The sequence below is a fragment of the Salvelinus namaycush genome, chromosome 3, assembly GCF_016432855.1.
Source record: "Salvelinus namaycush isolate Seneca chromosome 3, SaNama_1.0, whole genome shotgun sequence".
NCBI classification, from domain to species: Eukaryota; Metazoa; Chordata; class Actinopteri; order Salmoniformes; family Salmonidae; genus Salvelinus; species Salvelinus namaycush.
The window spans coordinates 38,233,221-38,249,342 of record NC_052309.1 but is presented as its reverse complement, the minus strand read 5'-3'; the positions used below and the strand labels follow the sequence as shown (position 1 = coordinate 38,249,342).

At 43.8% G+C, this 16,122-nt stretch overlaps 1 protein-coding gene across 2 annotated transcripts in view; it reads right to left on the bottom strand.

Moving 5' to 3' along the window:
* Positions 1-16,122, bottom strand: part of cadm1a (cell adhesion molecule 1a) — a 449,456-nt gene that overhangs the window by 53,213 nt on the left and 380,121 nt on the right. For both annotated transcript variants that reach the window (XM_038976850.1, XM_038976842.1), the window contains exons 3-5: positions 15,085-15,237; positions 13,340-13,477; positions 4,975-5,133 (exon numbers count right to left, since the gene is read on the bottom strand). In XM_038976850.1, the coding sequence (XP_038832778.1) occupies positions 4,975-5,133; positions 13,340-13,477; positions 15,085-15,237 (450 nt within the window). The remainder of the gene's footprint in view (positions 1-4,974; positions 5,134-13,339; positions 13,478-15,084; positions 15,238-16,122) is intronic.

Here is a 16,122-nt window from a genome sequence, read left to right as displayed (position 1 = left end):
GGACGCTTTATGTAAGAAAGCCATAAATGTCCTCTCAACAACATTTAAGACAGAAACAGGATTATAAAAGTGGGTAAATCAGTCGGGGCTGCCTTTTAATGTTGCCTTACAGTAAGTTAACACTAATAAGGCCCCCCTTTGCTCCCTTTGGCAGAACTCCAACTCGCCTGCCGTGTTCAGAAGAAAGAGCAGCCTCTGTATTATGTACAGAGCTAATGAGAGCAAGGGGAGAAAAAACAGAGAGATAGAGGGAGAGAAGAGGAAGGGAGAGAAGGAAAAGAAAGATAGACAGACAGGGAGAGAGCGAGTGAGAGAAAGACAGAGAGCGACACAGAGGGGGAAGAAAGAGAGAGAGGGAAGTGAAAGAGAGAAAGGGAAGAAAGAGAGAGAGAGAGAGGGAATAGAAAGAGGCAAGCGAGAGCGGTGGGTGGCAGTGCGCTAGAGAAAAAGAGAAAAGAGAAGCAATTTGAATTTGAGGCAGAGTGAATGGAAAAGATGTGAGAGAAGGAAGAGAGAAAGAAAGAGAAGAAAGAGAGAGAAAGTCAAAGAAAGCACACCATTACCTACCTTTCATTAACAGTGCCCAGGCAGCAACGGCTGGCGTGGACCACGAGAATAAAACACACACAGTATGGCTAATGCACTCCTGCTGGGTGTTGTGTTAATATGACCATCATTATCATCACATTCATCATCATCATCAGGTTGTAATGCAACAAAATAGGAAAAATGCCAAGGGGGATGAATACTTTTGCAAGGCACTGTACCCATACGAGAGGCAGTTCGGGGCATGTTATTAGGGCTAAACTAACCATAGTTTGGAAATGTATCCAAAACACCAGTCTCAACGTCAACAATGAAGAGGCGACTCCGGGATGCTGGCCTTCTAGGCAGAGTTCCTCTGTCCAGTGTTCTTTTGCCTATTTTAATTTTTTATTTTTATTGGCCAGTCTGAGATATGGCTTTTTCTTTGCAACTGCCTAGAAGGCCAGCATCCCGGAGTCGCCTCTTCACTGTTGACGTTGAGACTGGTGTTTTGCGGGTACTATTTAATGAAGCTGCCAGTTGAGGACTTGTGAGGTGTCTGTTTCTCAAACTAGACACTCTAATGTACCTCGACTAACCGGTGCCCCCGCACATTGACTCTGTACCGGAACCCCCTGTATATAGCCTCCCTACTGTTATTTTATTGTTGCTCCTAAATTATTTGTTATATTTCTCTTTTTTTTCTTCTTAAAACTGCATTGTTGGTTAAGGGCTTGTAAGTCAGCATTTCATATGTGACAAATAAAGTTTGATTTGTGTCCAAACTTTTGACTGGTATTGTAGATTAGATATTTCTGTATTTCATTATCAATACATTTGCAGAATTTTTATTTGATTTGCACAAAGCGAGGTCCATACAGAAATGGTTTGTCAAGGTCGCTGTGGAAGAACTTGACTGGCCTGCACAGAGCCTGACCTCAACCACCTTCGGGATGAATTGGAACGCCGACTGCGAGCCAGGCCTAACCGCCCAACATCAGTGCCTGACCTTACTAATGCTCATGGCTGAATGAAAGCAATGTTCCAACATCTAGTGGAAAGCCTTCCCAGAAGAGTGGAGGCTGTTAAAGCAGCAAAGGGGGGACCAACTCCATATTAACGCCCATTATTTTTGGAATGAGATATTCGACAAGCAGGTGTCAACATACTTTTGGTCATGTAGTGTATATTTGCCTATTATGCTCAGTGTTTGACCTGTTGATGGGTTCATTTCCCGAGGAGTATTTGGGTACTTTCACTAAGACTGATGTTGTTGTCCCCAGGGCTCCTGTAGTTGAAGTTGCTGTACTTGCAGATCACTAAATATGTTAACAGCGGAGCTCCACTATCCGGTCAACACACAGCAATCTGCAGGCCATCCATCTGTCCAAATTACAGCCCTGGCAGAGGCTGTGCCACTCTGTCTGGCACCATTTACATTTTACTCATTTAGGAGACGCTCTTATTCAGAGCGACTTACAGGCTCAATTAGGATTAAGTACCTTGTTCAAGGGCACATCAACAGATTTTTCATCTAGTCGGCTTGGGGATTTGAACCAGCAGCCCTTTCGGTTACTGGCCCAACATTCTTAACCACTAGGATACCTGCCGGCTACCTGCCACTATGTTGGTTGGACAGGCATGTACTGTTTTTAATAGAAAGAACTTTGTTTCAGGCTTGTTCGCTTCTACACTGCACTCTCCCAAAGGTTCTTGAAACTCCTTTGCTCTCTTGTGGTGTGTGGATTAAAATGAATACAATGCAATGCAGAGGGTTGGTACTGACAAAAGACACTACAGTACATCCCTGAATTGTCCTCTCACTGCAGTGTAATATCTCCTGTCCTTGTCATCTTCAAAATGTCCTCATGAAACTAGAGGTTTAGTGTTTTGATGGCTACAGTACCAGTGTCTGTCTCGGAGTTGTCCCATCTTAAACTCGCTAGACACACACACGCTCCGGTGACTTCCTGGTATTACCACTTGGGGAAAATGAGAGTGTCTCTATTGTCCAGGGAGACGACCATTATCATTATGCTAACAGAATTATTTGCTTTATTATCTGCGTCCCCCAGCAGCACTCAAGCCTCGGCCATCCATCTGCCATGGGCAGCTGAACTAGTGACCCCTTGGAGGAAGGGGGGGGGGCGGGGGCAACAGAGCAGTAGGGCAACCCTGCTTACCTTGCCCAGCAAGCCATCAATATTATTACTGGACTTATTTAATATCCCTGGCCATGTTGTTTCTATTTTCTATGTGCACTCAATAATTTTAACATGGATTGCTTTTGCCTGCCCCGACAGCCAGGCAAGGCGAAGTGTCTGGTGAGAGCGCACAAGTCGGACCGTGAAATGAGAACGTGTAGAATTTGGGCTGCTGGCTGGCTCACCTTGGAGGAGAATTTCAAGAATTTGGAATGATAGTTCATTATCACATTATTTTGTAGTAGTCACTAAAATGTAGAATCCAATTGCCGCCATATTGTTGGGACCATGTGAAATTGTGTAACATCGAACCGTATCCGCTCTTCCCTTTCCATATTTATCCAGCGCAATATGAATAAGTACTTGTGCGAGCGTGACAGTAGGGGCATCCCAACCAGGCTCTGCAGAAGCAGTTGGAGGGGCAGCCTGGAGAACCAGGCTGTCCCAGGGCTCACGTAGTGGAATTTGCTGTACTTGCAGATCACTAAATATTTAAACAGCGGAGCTCAACCCGGCCGCTCCACTGTCCAAACTTTTCGGTCAACACACAGCAATCTGCAGGCCGCCCAGGAGTCCAAATTACAGCCCTGGCAGAGGCTGTGCCACTGACTGGGTGATGGGCGTGGCGCAACATTGGTCGGACGGGCATGTACCCTTTTTACGAGAGAGAACTTTGTTTCAGGCTTGGGATGTGTTAGTTTCTACGCTGCACTCTCACAAAAGTTATTGAAACCACTTTGCTCGAAACTTGTGGTGTGTGGATTAAAATTAAACCATTACATGCAATGCAGAGGGTTGGTACTGACAAAAGACACTACAGTACATCCCTGAATTGTCCTCTCACTGCAGTGTAATATCTCCTGTCCTTGTCATCTTCAAAATGTCCTCATGAAACTAGAGGTTTAGTGTTTTGATGGCTACAGTACCAGTGTCTGTCTCGGAGTTGTCCCATCTTAAACTCGCTAGACACACACACGCTCCGGTGACTTCCTGGTATTACCACTTGGGGAAAATGAGAGCGTCTCTATTGTCCAGGGAGACGACCATTATCATTATGCTAACAGAATTATTTGCTTTATTATCTGCGTCCCCCAGCAGCACTCAAGCCTCGGCCATCCATCTGCCATGGGCAGCTGAACTAGTGACCCCTTGGAGGAAGGGGGGGGGGCGGGGGCAACAGAGCAGTAGGGCAACCCTGCTTACCTTGCCCAGCAAGCCATCAATATTATTACTGGACTAATTTAATATCCATGGCCATGTTTTTTCTATTTTCTATGGCAGAAAGAAGTCTATTAGGCCAGCCTGTGCACTCAATGACTTCAACATTGATTGCTTTTGCCTGCCCCAACAGCATGGCAAGGAGATGTTTCTGATGAGAGCGCGCAAGGCGGACTGTGGAATGAGAACGGGTAGAATTTGGGCTGCTGGCTGGCTCACCTTGGAGGACAATTTTAAGAATTTGGAATGATAGTTCATTATCGCACAATTTTTTTTGTATTCGCTAAAATTTCAAATCCAATTGCCACCATATTGGTAGTTCAATGTGAAACATTGAACCGTATCCTCTCTTCCCCTTCCATATCTATCCAGCGCAATGTGAAAAAAGTACTTGTGCGAACGTGACAGCAGGGGCAGCCCAACCAAGCTCTGCAGAAGCAGTTGAGAGGGGCAGCCTAGAGAACCAGTCTGCTACTGTAATGGGAGCGTGGCCAAATGTCACGACGAGGCACATGAGCCCGTCTCTTCCAAGGAAGAGTCAGATGGAGCATCCTTGTTTATTTTGTATGTCAAGTTTTGGAAGGAAAGGCAAGAGAAAATACCGTTACCCTTTTGTGTAGATAATGGTATCTGAAGCCTAGGTCTTCAGCCCAAAGGCCAAGTCAAGCACTTCAAGCACTTCAGGGCCTTACCCATTGTATCATAATGCCACTACTGCATATTAAACATAGGCCAAACATTTAGTTGGTTGATTTTAGTTCCTGAAATGCAGTCTGAAGGCCTTTGTCTGTCGTCTCAGGTTGGACAAAGGCCTCTGAGAACATTTTTCAAAGAAAAAGGGCAAACTTGTGTTGGGTGCAAAAAAGTATGGATAGACGAAGTTCAGTTAACATATGTGGAACAACAAAATCTAAAATGATTTCCCTCAATCAGTAGAAAACCCATGCTCTCCATACGTTTTCGTATAATATGTGCAAAGAATATTTCTGTAAAAATAGACAGGGTTTGAGTGTCGGCCCATACTCACAATGTACCACAAGGTACGTCTGGGCCTGGACATCTTTGACGGCTGGGTGGTCCACGATGCACACCACGGGCACACCGTCGTCCTCCTTGGTGACGGTGAACGTCAGCTGGCTGGTCACGGTGAACATGGTGTCGTACGTCTCCTCTACCTTCGACTTACCTGGGAGGGAAAATGAAGACAGACACATTTAAAGGTCCACTGTGTGTTATTTACAGCCATTTTCTATTATAATTTTGTTGTTTTTGGAATTGAGTGGGTCTTTTAATACAGACCACCTTATTTTATGGCACCTGATGAAGACCTGAGTGTTCGAAACGTTGTCACCAATAAACCACATGCGAGCATAGATTGCAGTGTGCAGAGTTTCTTTATATCGTTTTATCGTATGACAATATACGGCACCTGCTCAAAGACATTGCAAATACAGTTGAAGTCGGAAGTCTACATACACTTATGATGGAGTTATTAAAACTCGTTTTTCAACCACTCCACAAATTTCTTGCTAACAAACTATAGTTTTGGCAAGTCGGTTAGGACAGCTACTTTGTGCATGACACAAGTAATTTTTCCAACAATTGTTTACAGACAGATTATTTCACTTATAATTTACTGTATCACAATTCTAGTGGGTCAGAAGTTTACAAACACTAAGTTGACTGTGCCTTTAAACAGCATGGAAAATTCCAGAAAATGATGTCATGGCTTTAGAAGCTTCTGATAGGCTAATTGACATCATTTGAGTCAATTGGAGGTGTACCTGTGGATGTATTACAAGGCTGACCTTCAAGCTCAGTGCCTCTTTGCTTGACATCATGGGAAAATCAAAAGAAATCAGCCAAGACCTCAGATTGTTTTTTTACACCTTTACAAGTCTGGCTCATCCTTGGGAGCAATTTCCAAACGCCTGAAGGTACCACGTTAATCTGTACAAACAATAGTACACAAGTATAAACACCATGGGACCACGCAGACGTCATACCGCTCAGGAAGGAGACGCGTTCTGTCTCCTAGAGATTAACGTACTTTGGTGCGAAAAGTGCAAATCAATCCCAGAACAACAACAAAGGATCCTTGTGAAGATGCTGGAGGAAACAGGTACAAAAGTATCTATATCCACAGTAAAACGAGTCCTATATGGACATAACCTGAAATGCCGCTCAGCAAGGAAGAAGCCACTGCTCCAAAACCACCATAGAAAAGCCAGACTATGGTTTGCAACTGCACATGGGGACAAAGATTGTACTTTTTGGAGAAATGTTCTCTGGTCTGATAAAAAAATAATAATGACCATCGTTATGTTTGGAGGAAAAAGGCGGGAGGCTTGCAAGCCGAAGAACACCATCCCAACCGTGAAGCACGGGGGTGGCAGCATCATGTTGTGGGGTTGATTTGTTGCAGGAGGGACTGGTGTACTTCACAAAATAGATGGCATCATGAGGCAGAAAAATTATGTGGATATATTGAAGCAACATCTCAAGACATCAGTCAGGAAGTTAAAGCTTGGTCACAAATGGGTCTTCCAAATGGACAATGACCCCAAGCATACTTCCAAAGTTGTATTTGGCTAAGGTGTATGTAAACTTCCGACTTCAACTGTACCTGTGACATATTTTCCTATAGGGAAGAAAAATGCCATACAAGACTGTAAGGACCTACTATAACGCAATCTTCTTAATCTTTAGACCACGAGACATTAATGTAACACGCCTAGCTATACGTTTTCTCTTCATAAGGACACCACATAAAAATGGTATTTGGTACTTTTTGTGGAAGTACACATCTCTAAACGTACCTGAAAACAAAACATATTTTCCCCCCCATGAAAAGCTTGTATTATGTAACCAACCACATTGAATTGGGAGTGGAATATGTTTAATTTGTAACGAAATGGTAATAAAGGGATACTGTTGTACTCAAGGCTACGTGGGAAAACTAGTAATAACTTAGCGTAAGGGAGAGGCGTCCATTGTGGGTCTCTGAATGGAGCGGCTCTGTGAAAGTGACCTTGTACAGTAAAAGTAGTGGAGAGAGGGAGACGTCCTTGAGAATGGTCAATGGAAGGAGAATCAGCTGGAAATGTCTTGCTGTCGAGGGCTTTTGTGAGTCACTCAATGGCTGCTGTGTTGGATGGGACAGTTTATTTGTGTTGTATTTAGGAATTTTGATCCAAATTAACCCCTGCCAACAGTACACAGCGAGGTGTGAAGCAGGCCTACACACATACATTGTTCTGATGACTAACTGTGGTGCTACACAATACAGACAACACACTCTCCACACACTGAATAGGCAAACTGCGCCCCACAACTGCACAAAGAGCGGAGAGGGAGGGAGAGAGCGGGCAGGGATGGGTTCCTTTCCCCATTGTCCCATTTTGTAACAATATTTGGAAGCATGAGTGTATTTTGGTCTTGTCAATAAATTAAATAGATTTAAATTGGATTGAGAGATGGGGAGGTTGATGAGGGAGGGATAGAGAAGGAGTGTGAATGTACAAGGGACAAGAGAGGAAGGGGGGTTGAGAGAGAGATGGGCCCATGAGGGGTGTGTGCTTAGTCTTGTCCTGTACTCTCTGTTCACCCATGACTGCATGGCCACCCACGACTCTAACACCATCATCACCGGTGACGATGAGACAGCCTACAAGGAGGAGGTCAGAAACTGGCAGTGTGGTACCAGGACAACAACTTCTCCCTCAACGTCAGTAAGACCAAGGAGCTGATCGTGGACTGCACGAAAGGGGGTGGTGAGTACGCCCCCACCCACATCGACTGGGCTGTAGTGGAGCGGGTAGAGAGCTTTAAGTTTCTCAGTGGCCAAATCACGAAGGACTTCAAATGGTCCATACACAAGCACACAGTTGTGAAGAAGAATCTTGAAAAGATTTGGAATGGGCCTTCAAATCCACAAAAAGTTATACAGATGCACTATTGAGAGCATCTTGACAGGCTGCATCCCTGCTTGGTATGGCAACACCACCGCCTACAGAGGGTGGTGCGCAACAGTCACGAATAGTGAATAGTGAACACCAAACACAGGAAACACAGGAACAGGAACAATCACCCACAACCCACAATACAAAACAGGCTACCTAAATTAGGCTCCCAATCAGAGACAACGACAAACACCTGCCTCTGATTGAGAACCATATCAGGCCAAACACATAGAAATAGACAAACTAGACAAACAACATAGAATGCCCACTCAGATCACACCCTGACAAAACAAAACATAGAAACATACAAAGCAAACTATGGTCAGGGCGTGACACCTGGGTAATTTTTTTTAGACCAGAGGAAAGAGTGCCTCCTACTGGCCCTCCAACACCACTTCCAGCAGCATCTGGTCTCCCATCTAGGGACCGACCAGGACCAACCCTTCTTAGCTTCAGAAGCAAGCCAGCAGTGGAATGCAGGGTGGTATGCTGCTGGCATCGATAAAGATAGCAGCACAAGCCGAGCAATGTAAAAACAAATTCTGCACTAATAAATCAACGTGGAGATGGAGCACCGAGGTGTGTCTTATATCAAACACAGTCAGTTATTTTTCTGAACTGAGAAACCAGCTAAGGTAACTGCCTGACCAATGAGATCAAGTGAACAATTTACTATTAGGAGAAAGACAGTCAGCAGACACTGGCTCTATCACATCGAGAATGTGCAAGGTATATCTTGACCTAAGGAGTTCCCCTACATCTTATGTTATTATTACACAGTAGATAATTGCTGGTATGTTGCATATCACTGCACTGGGCAGTCAACATTATGCTATAGCAAACCTGTGCTGGGCACTTCCTCAAAAGATGGAGATGCAAATACCTTTTGAATTGGATGATGCAAACAATCTTATTTACTTATGAAGATAACATCTTCCCACAGTGATAGCATCTCTGTTTGATAGCCACAATCTTAGATGTGGCGCTTGAGATTACTCCAACACTATTTTTGAGTGCTAGCGTACATATTAACGTTAATGAAAAGCTAATTGCTTTGGTAGTCGAAGAGTGAAGCTCGGGGTTCAACATCAATGCAGACAGAGTCAAGCTACTTTTAATTGCTTAGCTATTCCTTCAGATGCAGCGTCATTAACAGTCCCTGCTACTTTACATTCGAAAATCGATCATTGTAATTTCAGCACCATTTAGGAGCACGGGGGGTGGGGTACGCTGGTGGCCTGCATTTGGAGAGAATGAACTCAGATCCGTCGAGAAACGCCTCAGACATTTCTTGACTACTTGCCCACTGCAAGTTCAATTATGCTTTTATCAATTTGCTAGTCATTCTGGCACAGTGTGTCAGGATAATTTAAATCACCCTGGTGGTTCTCTTTGAAGACTTAAGGCTAATGGCCATGTTCGCCCTTGTCCGTCACTTCTCCGTCCACCCCCCCCCACCCACCCCCCGCCTCTCTCTCTCATCTAGTCTTGTCCAGACAAAAACCTGTGCTGCTGGAACTCCCATTGTTCCTTGACTTTCATTTCACTCGTACGCTTAAGTGCTGGAGATATCCGTGGAAGTCAGGATATAAAAGAGGGGGAAATATTAACCACAGAACAAAACAAGCAGGATAAGAAAGAGGACAATAAAGAGGGAGAGGGGTGAAATGAGAAGGGAGACAGAGAGAGGTCAAGGGTGAGGGGAGAAAGAGAGCGGTAGAGACCGAGAGAGCGCAAGAGAAGAGGTATAATGGTAGTAGGATAACTGAGGCTTTGCTTCAGAGGCCGACATCTTGGTTTACATTCAGGACAGGTATGTAACCTTTAAATGATATTTAAAACACGCCCGATTATCCCTTAAGGTAATTAGGTTAAATCATGAGGATGTTTAATTAGAAATAAATCTGCAAGGTGCCGAAAGCAATTTGGAGCAGGCGGCGAGTGGCATGGACCGTGGTGACACGTTCTTCCCTCTTGTGTCCTACATCCTGGCTCTATCTCAATTAGTCATTCCATGATTCCTCAATTCCTATCTCCTTGCCTCCTTCTCAACCATATTAGAGGTCTAAGGTCCCTCCCCTCAGACCATCTCCAAATGATTTTGCAAGGAACCCAGGAAAGATGACTTTATAAAGAGCCCTGGTCTCTTCTGAACTCAAGCATCCTCCTTCTCAACCTCCACATTCTGTCCGTTAAGTTATTAAAACTCCCACATATCTACCTCAATTACCTCGTACTCCTGCACATTGACTCGGTACTTGTACCCCTTGTATATAGTGGAGTTATCGTTACTCATTGTGTATCTACAGCGCCTTCAGAAAGTATTCACACCCCTTGACTTTTTACACATTTTGTTGAGTTACAGCCTGAATTGTGATTCAATTGAGATTTTGTGTCACTGGCATACACACAATATCCCATAATGTCAAAGTGGAATTATGTCTTGAGTCAATAAGTATTCAACCCCTTTGTTATGGCAAGCCTTAATACGTTCAGGAGTAAAAATATGCTTAACAAATCACATAATACGTTGCATGGACACACTGTGTGCAATAGTGTTTAACATGATTTTTGAATGAGTACTTCATGTCTGTACCCCACACATACAATTATCTGTAAGGTCCCTCAGCCGAGACGTGAATTTCAAACACAGATTCAACCCACAAAGACCTGGGAGGTTTTCCAATGCCTCGCAAAGAAGGGCACCTATTGGTAGATGTGTAAAAAATAAATAAACAGACATTGAATATCCCTTTGAGCAATGTGAAGTTATATTACACTTTGTATGGTGTATCAATACACTGAGTTACTACAAAGATACAGGCATCCTTCTTATTTGTACTATTTTCTTAGTAAAGTTAAAGAAAAACCCTGGAATGAGTAGGTGCATCACTGCCTGGTATGGCAACTGCTCGGCATCTGACCATAAGGCTACAGAGGGTATTGCGTACGGCCCAGTACATAACTGGGAACAAGCTTCCTGCCATCCAGGACCTATATACTAGGTGGTGTCAGAGGATAGCCCAAAAAATTGTCTAAGACTCCAGTCACCCAAGTCATAGACTGTTCTCTGTGCTACCGTACGGCAAGCAGTACCGGAGCGCCAAGTCTAGGACCAAAAGGCTCCTTAACAGCTTCTACCCCCAAGCCATAAGACTGCTGAACAACTCATCAATTGGCCACCCGGTCTATTACATTGACCCCCCCCCCCCCCCCCCCCCTCCTTTGTTTTTACACTGCTGCAACTCGCTGTTTATTATCTACACAGTCACTTTACCCCTACCTACATTAACAAATTACCTCAACTAACCCGTACCCCCGCACATTGACATGGTACCGGTACCCCCGTATATAGCCTCGTTATTGTTATTTTATTGTGTTACTTTTTATAATTTTTTTAACTTTAGTTTATTTGGCAAATATTTTCTTAACTCTTTCTTGAACTGCATTGTTGGTTAAGGGCTTGTAACTAAGCATTTCACTGTAAGGTTGTATTCGGCGCATGTGACAAATAAAGTTTGATTTGATTTGTGTCCAAACCTTTGACTGGTACTGTATGTAAATGATATATTTCTGGTTTTAATTATCAATACATTTGCAAAAATGTCTAAAAACATGTTGTCATTATGGGGTATTGTGTGTAGATGGGTGAGACAAAAAAATATATTTAATCCATTTTGAATTTGGGCTGAATAAGTAAATGGGTATGAATACATTCTGAAGGGAAAGTATTATTACTTATTATTTCTCTATTTTCTTTCTTTCTGCTGGGAAGAGGCCCGTAAGTAAGCATTTCACTGTTAGTCCACACCTGTTGTTTACGAAGCATGTGACAAATAAAATGTGATTTGAAATCTGATTTGAACAATGCGGCATGCCATATTCATCATGTTGATGTGGCAATTAAAAGCAAAAACATGGCCTCCACTCCACATCGTTCAAGACGAAGCAAGTCTACATTCAGAGGTGGTTGGCAATAGAAAGCCCTGAAACTGTTGTCTAGCAACATCACAAATAAGTTTACACGGCTAGCAGTAAAGTTCAGATGTTGGAACTCTCCGTCATCCTCTGTTTGTTGTCAGGTAACTTCTCTTGTCAACAGAGAGTGAAGAAAGATATCATCCACACAGCTAGGCCTTCCCAGCGCTATTCAACAAGACTGTAGTAGTTACGCTAATGGTTAATGCATGGAATGGGCACCAACTGTTCTGGAGTGCCACAGTGGGTGCAGACTTAGGCAGTAGAACACCGGATTCCTCTAAACCTGGTCTATATTGAAGACCATGATTAGTTGATTACCTGAATCAGGTGTGTTAGCGCTTGGCAGAAAGTTCAAGGAAAAATCCATTAAAATATTATCTTTAAAAAAATTATTATATTAGTCCATGCATCATCATCATGATGTGGCAAGTGACACTTTGCTTCTTGAAAGTCAAATATCTTGAAAACTTGACTGCTGACATGCAAAACATTTTGGGTCTGTATTAACAGTGGACTAACAGTGGACCAAAATATCGTTTTTGAGTGGATTTCTCCTTTAAGCCTGCATACACTGCACACAGTCCTGCAGGACCAGAGTCAGCCTACCGTCTCCTGAGTTAAAGTGGTCATTGAGTAGATGAAACCAAGTTGAAAGGCTTTGACTCCTCATTAGGGCTTTGCACCATTAGTATGAGGTTGTGGTTATGACGTGGGTGAAGAGCTTTGGACTATGCTGAGTAGGAGCTGAAACAGCAGGGGGTCATTCCATTGGCCCAATCCTGGGCCCCCCTAATCCCAGCTCCCTTTGAAGAGAGGCTTGAAAGCTGTCACTGTGCCAAGAGGCTCGTCGACCACTGAGCCAGCCCATCACTCTAATGGAAGTCATTCAGAGCCACGGGAGTGACCCAATTAGGCGGAAGTGTCATTGACGTGGGGCTAATTATAAAGGAATGAGGGAAGGAAGGAAGTAGAAAATAAATCAAGAGAGGAAAGTTATAAAGAGACCGTAGAGGTGCCAAGAGATGCGTTAAAGGAAACGTCTATGGAGATGATGAGGGGAGGGGTTTTGGTGTTGACTTGGTGATGAGCCATCACCCACTGAGTCTCTGTCTGGTTTTATTGACAAACTATGTGAAGGCCTTTGAATAAAGATATGGTCATGAATGTATCACTATATCACTGAGTCAATTCATTTGAACCTAATCAATGTAGGGAATGGAAAATGATGCATTTACAACAATAGATAACTTTACAATACATACTGAGTAATTCACTACAATGACTTTAACCGTCGCCTTCTTATCCGTCTTCATAAGAAACATCTAGTTTAAGACTTTGCTCTTTCAGTCGGAGACTCCGCTGAGTTGTAGCAGACCACTAAAGTATTTTGTGAGTGACAGGGTTGACAAAGTGTTTTGGGCGTGACAGTGTTAACGGGCAGTAACCTACCTTGGAGCTCTTTGTCTCCCTTCATCCATCTGATGGTGGCGGCGGGCTTGCTGCCCATGGCGGTGCAGGTCATCTCTGTCTCATTGCCCTCGATTACCTGCCCCTCCCGGGACTCGATGATTGGGTTGCCTGGAGGGACTGGCAGGGGGGATAAATATACACAGTGTTTAAGGAACTTGGGGCATAAATCACCCTAAAAACCAGGGGGTTTAAACCACCATCTTAGATGTCTTAACCATTTTTGGAAATACTTTGAGATAAATCATATTGACTACAGTTGTTTTGTTGTAACAAAACAAAGTCAGAATGCGCGCAGAAAAGAAAGTGTGAAAAAGGACAAAGTTATATTTAAGTGCGCGTATCCAAGTCAGAATCAGCACCTATCAGCTTTTGGCGAAAGGCTCTGCACAAAAAAAAAAAAAAATCACCCACTTTATAATAAAGCCCCTACGCTGACAATACGCAGTACACTTCAGATGTTATAGGATGTTATCCCCTTCTCTAAACTAGACTGTTCCCATAAACATGTGAGTTAAGACCACTCACCGATTTTGGGTTACTTAATTCCAGCTCTTGCTGGCTACCTACCGCCACTTGAAACAGCTTGATACCATTTGCACTGTTCTACCCCTGCCTTGGCCCAGACACACAGATCAAAGCCAGAGCCAGTCTCCCCATTTCCTCCTTGTGAACACTTTCAGATCACAATCATTCCCCGCATCCCGCTGTCAAACTTCATTGCCAAAACGCCATCATTATGTCTAAGTGCGTGCTCTTGTTTCAAGCACGTTTTGTATGTCGCATTGTATAATACGCACACAATGTAATTTCTCCTCAAAAACCCTGTGAGGATGCACAGTGGAGAACTGGATGGGTGCTGGGTTTTGATTGGCGTGGCTCTTGAAGTGTTTCTGCTTTGACGCCAAATAGGGCTGTGAGCTGAAGACAATGTTCGTCAACTAGCTTGACAAGGTTTAGATTTAGATTGAAGCCATTCTGTTGGCTTTGGATTGTTTTGTATGTATGCTTACAAAACATGACATCATGAAAGTGACATATAAAACATATTTTGCTTTCAATGAAATGGCCTCATCCCTAAAAGCGAGAGTTTTACTCCTGTTAATTGGACATTGGCTCGACACTGGCTCGACACCTTGATGACTGTTTTTATCTGTCCTTTATTATCATTATTGAAACCCTGCACTTATCTTCTGTCACAAAAACAGAGTGAAGAGAAAGGGTTAAAGTTTGTCTCTGAGTGCAAAAGTGAGTGAGAGAAGGCTACTTTAAGATACAGCTGAGGGATCAACCACTCCATCGGTCTTTGACGTGCCAGTGATAGCTGTGTGTGTGTGTGTGTGTGTGTGTGTGTGTGTGTGTGTGTGTACATGTTTTACTATACTTGTGAGTATCCCAGTATCTCTACTTGCACATCATCATCTGCACATCTATCACTCCAGTGGTAATGCTAAATTGTAATGATTTTGCCTCTATGGCCTATTTATTGCCCTACCTCCCTAATCTTACTACATTTGCACACATTGTACATATATTTTTCTATTGTGTTATTGACTGTACGTTTGTTTATCCCATGTGTAACTCTGTGTTGTTGTTTTTGTCGCACTGCTTAGCTTTATCTTGGCCAGATCGCAGTTGTAAATAAGAACTTGTTCTCAACTGGCCTACCTGGTTAAATAAAGGTGAAATATAAAAATAAATACAAATAAAAGTGTGTGTAGTCATACTCAGCACAGTGATGTCAGCATAGGCCTCCTGTGGAGGGTCTGTGTACAGCTGGCACACGTATCTCCCCTCGTCAGACAGGGTCACGTTGGACAGAGACACCCGCAGCTCATTGTCCGAGAAGTTCACCAGCTGGAAGCGAGCATCTTTCAGGGCTGAACCGTCAAAGAAAGAGAGATAGGGAGAGAAAGAGGGAGAGAGAGAAAAGGAGCGATAGAAGGGGGGGGTAGGTCAAAAGAGTGTCATTGTTATGCACGGCCTATGAAAATGACTGTCGACCTACTAGGTGAGAGTATACAGTAAGTGTGTATCTTTGAGTGGAGTTCCAGGTGGAGTTTCAAGAGTATGAGGTAAAGTCTACAGACACGTGGTCGCCATATGCTCACTCCCACACTTCCGACTCTAGTCCATCACATCCAGCAAACCTTGCTTGCCCCCTGTGGAGAGAGCTCACATAGAGGGATGCTAACCAAACAACAAACGCCAGACCTAACTTTGAGGTCTTCGTATCCAGCTCAGGGTCCCTCACCTAATTAGAACAGCAGTGTGTGTTGAATGACACACACACACACACACACACACACACACACACACACACACACACACACACACACACACACACACACACACACACACACACACACACACACACACACACACACACACACACACACACACACACACACACACACACACACACACACACACACAAGCTCACAGACTAATGAGCAGTCCATCAGTGGTTTGTTTTGCCTTGGATCACGCGATGGAGAATGCCAATGGAGAATGCCAACGTCTGGTTAAGATGAAACCTTCCCCCCACCAACCCCAACAGATTGACAGCGGCCATTTATTGCTCTCTGTGTCTTCTTCCCCTCCCCAAGCCACGTTTATTCTCACCCACAGCAGCCCAGTTCAAAAGAGCAAAACCAACAACATAAAAAGAGGTAGCGTGAATAAATACATAAATAAATGGAAACAAATAGCAAAATGATCTGGCATCATTACAGTTTGCAGCGGCGGGCACATGAAAGCCAGGG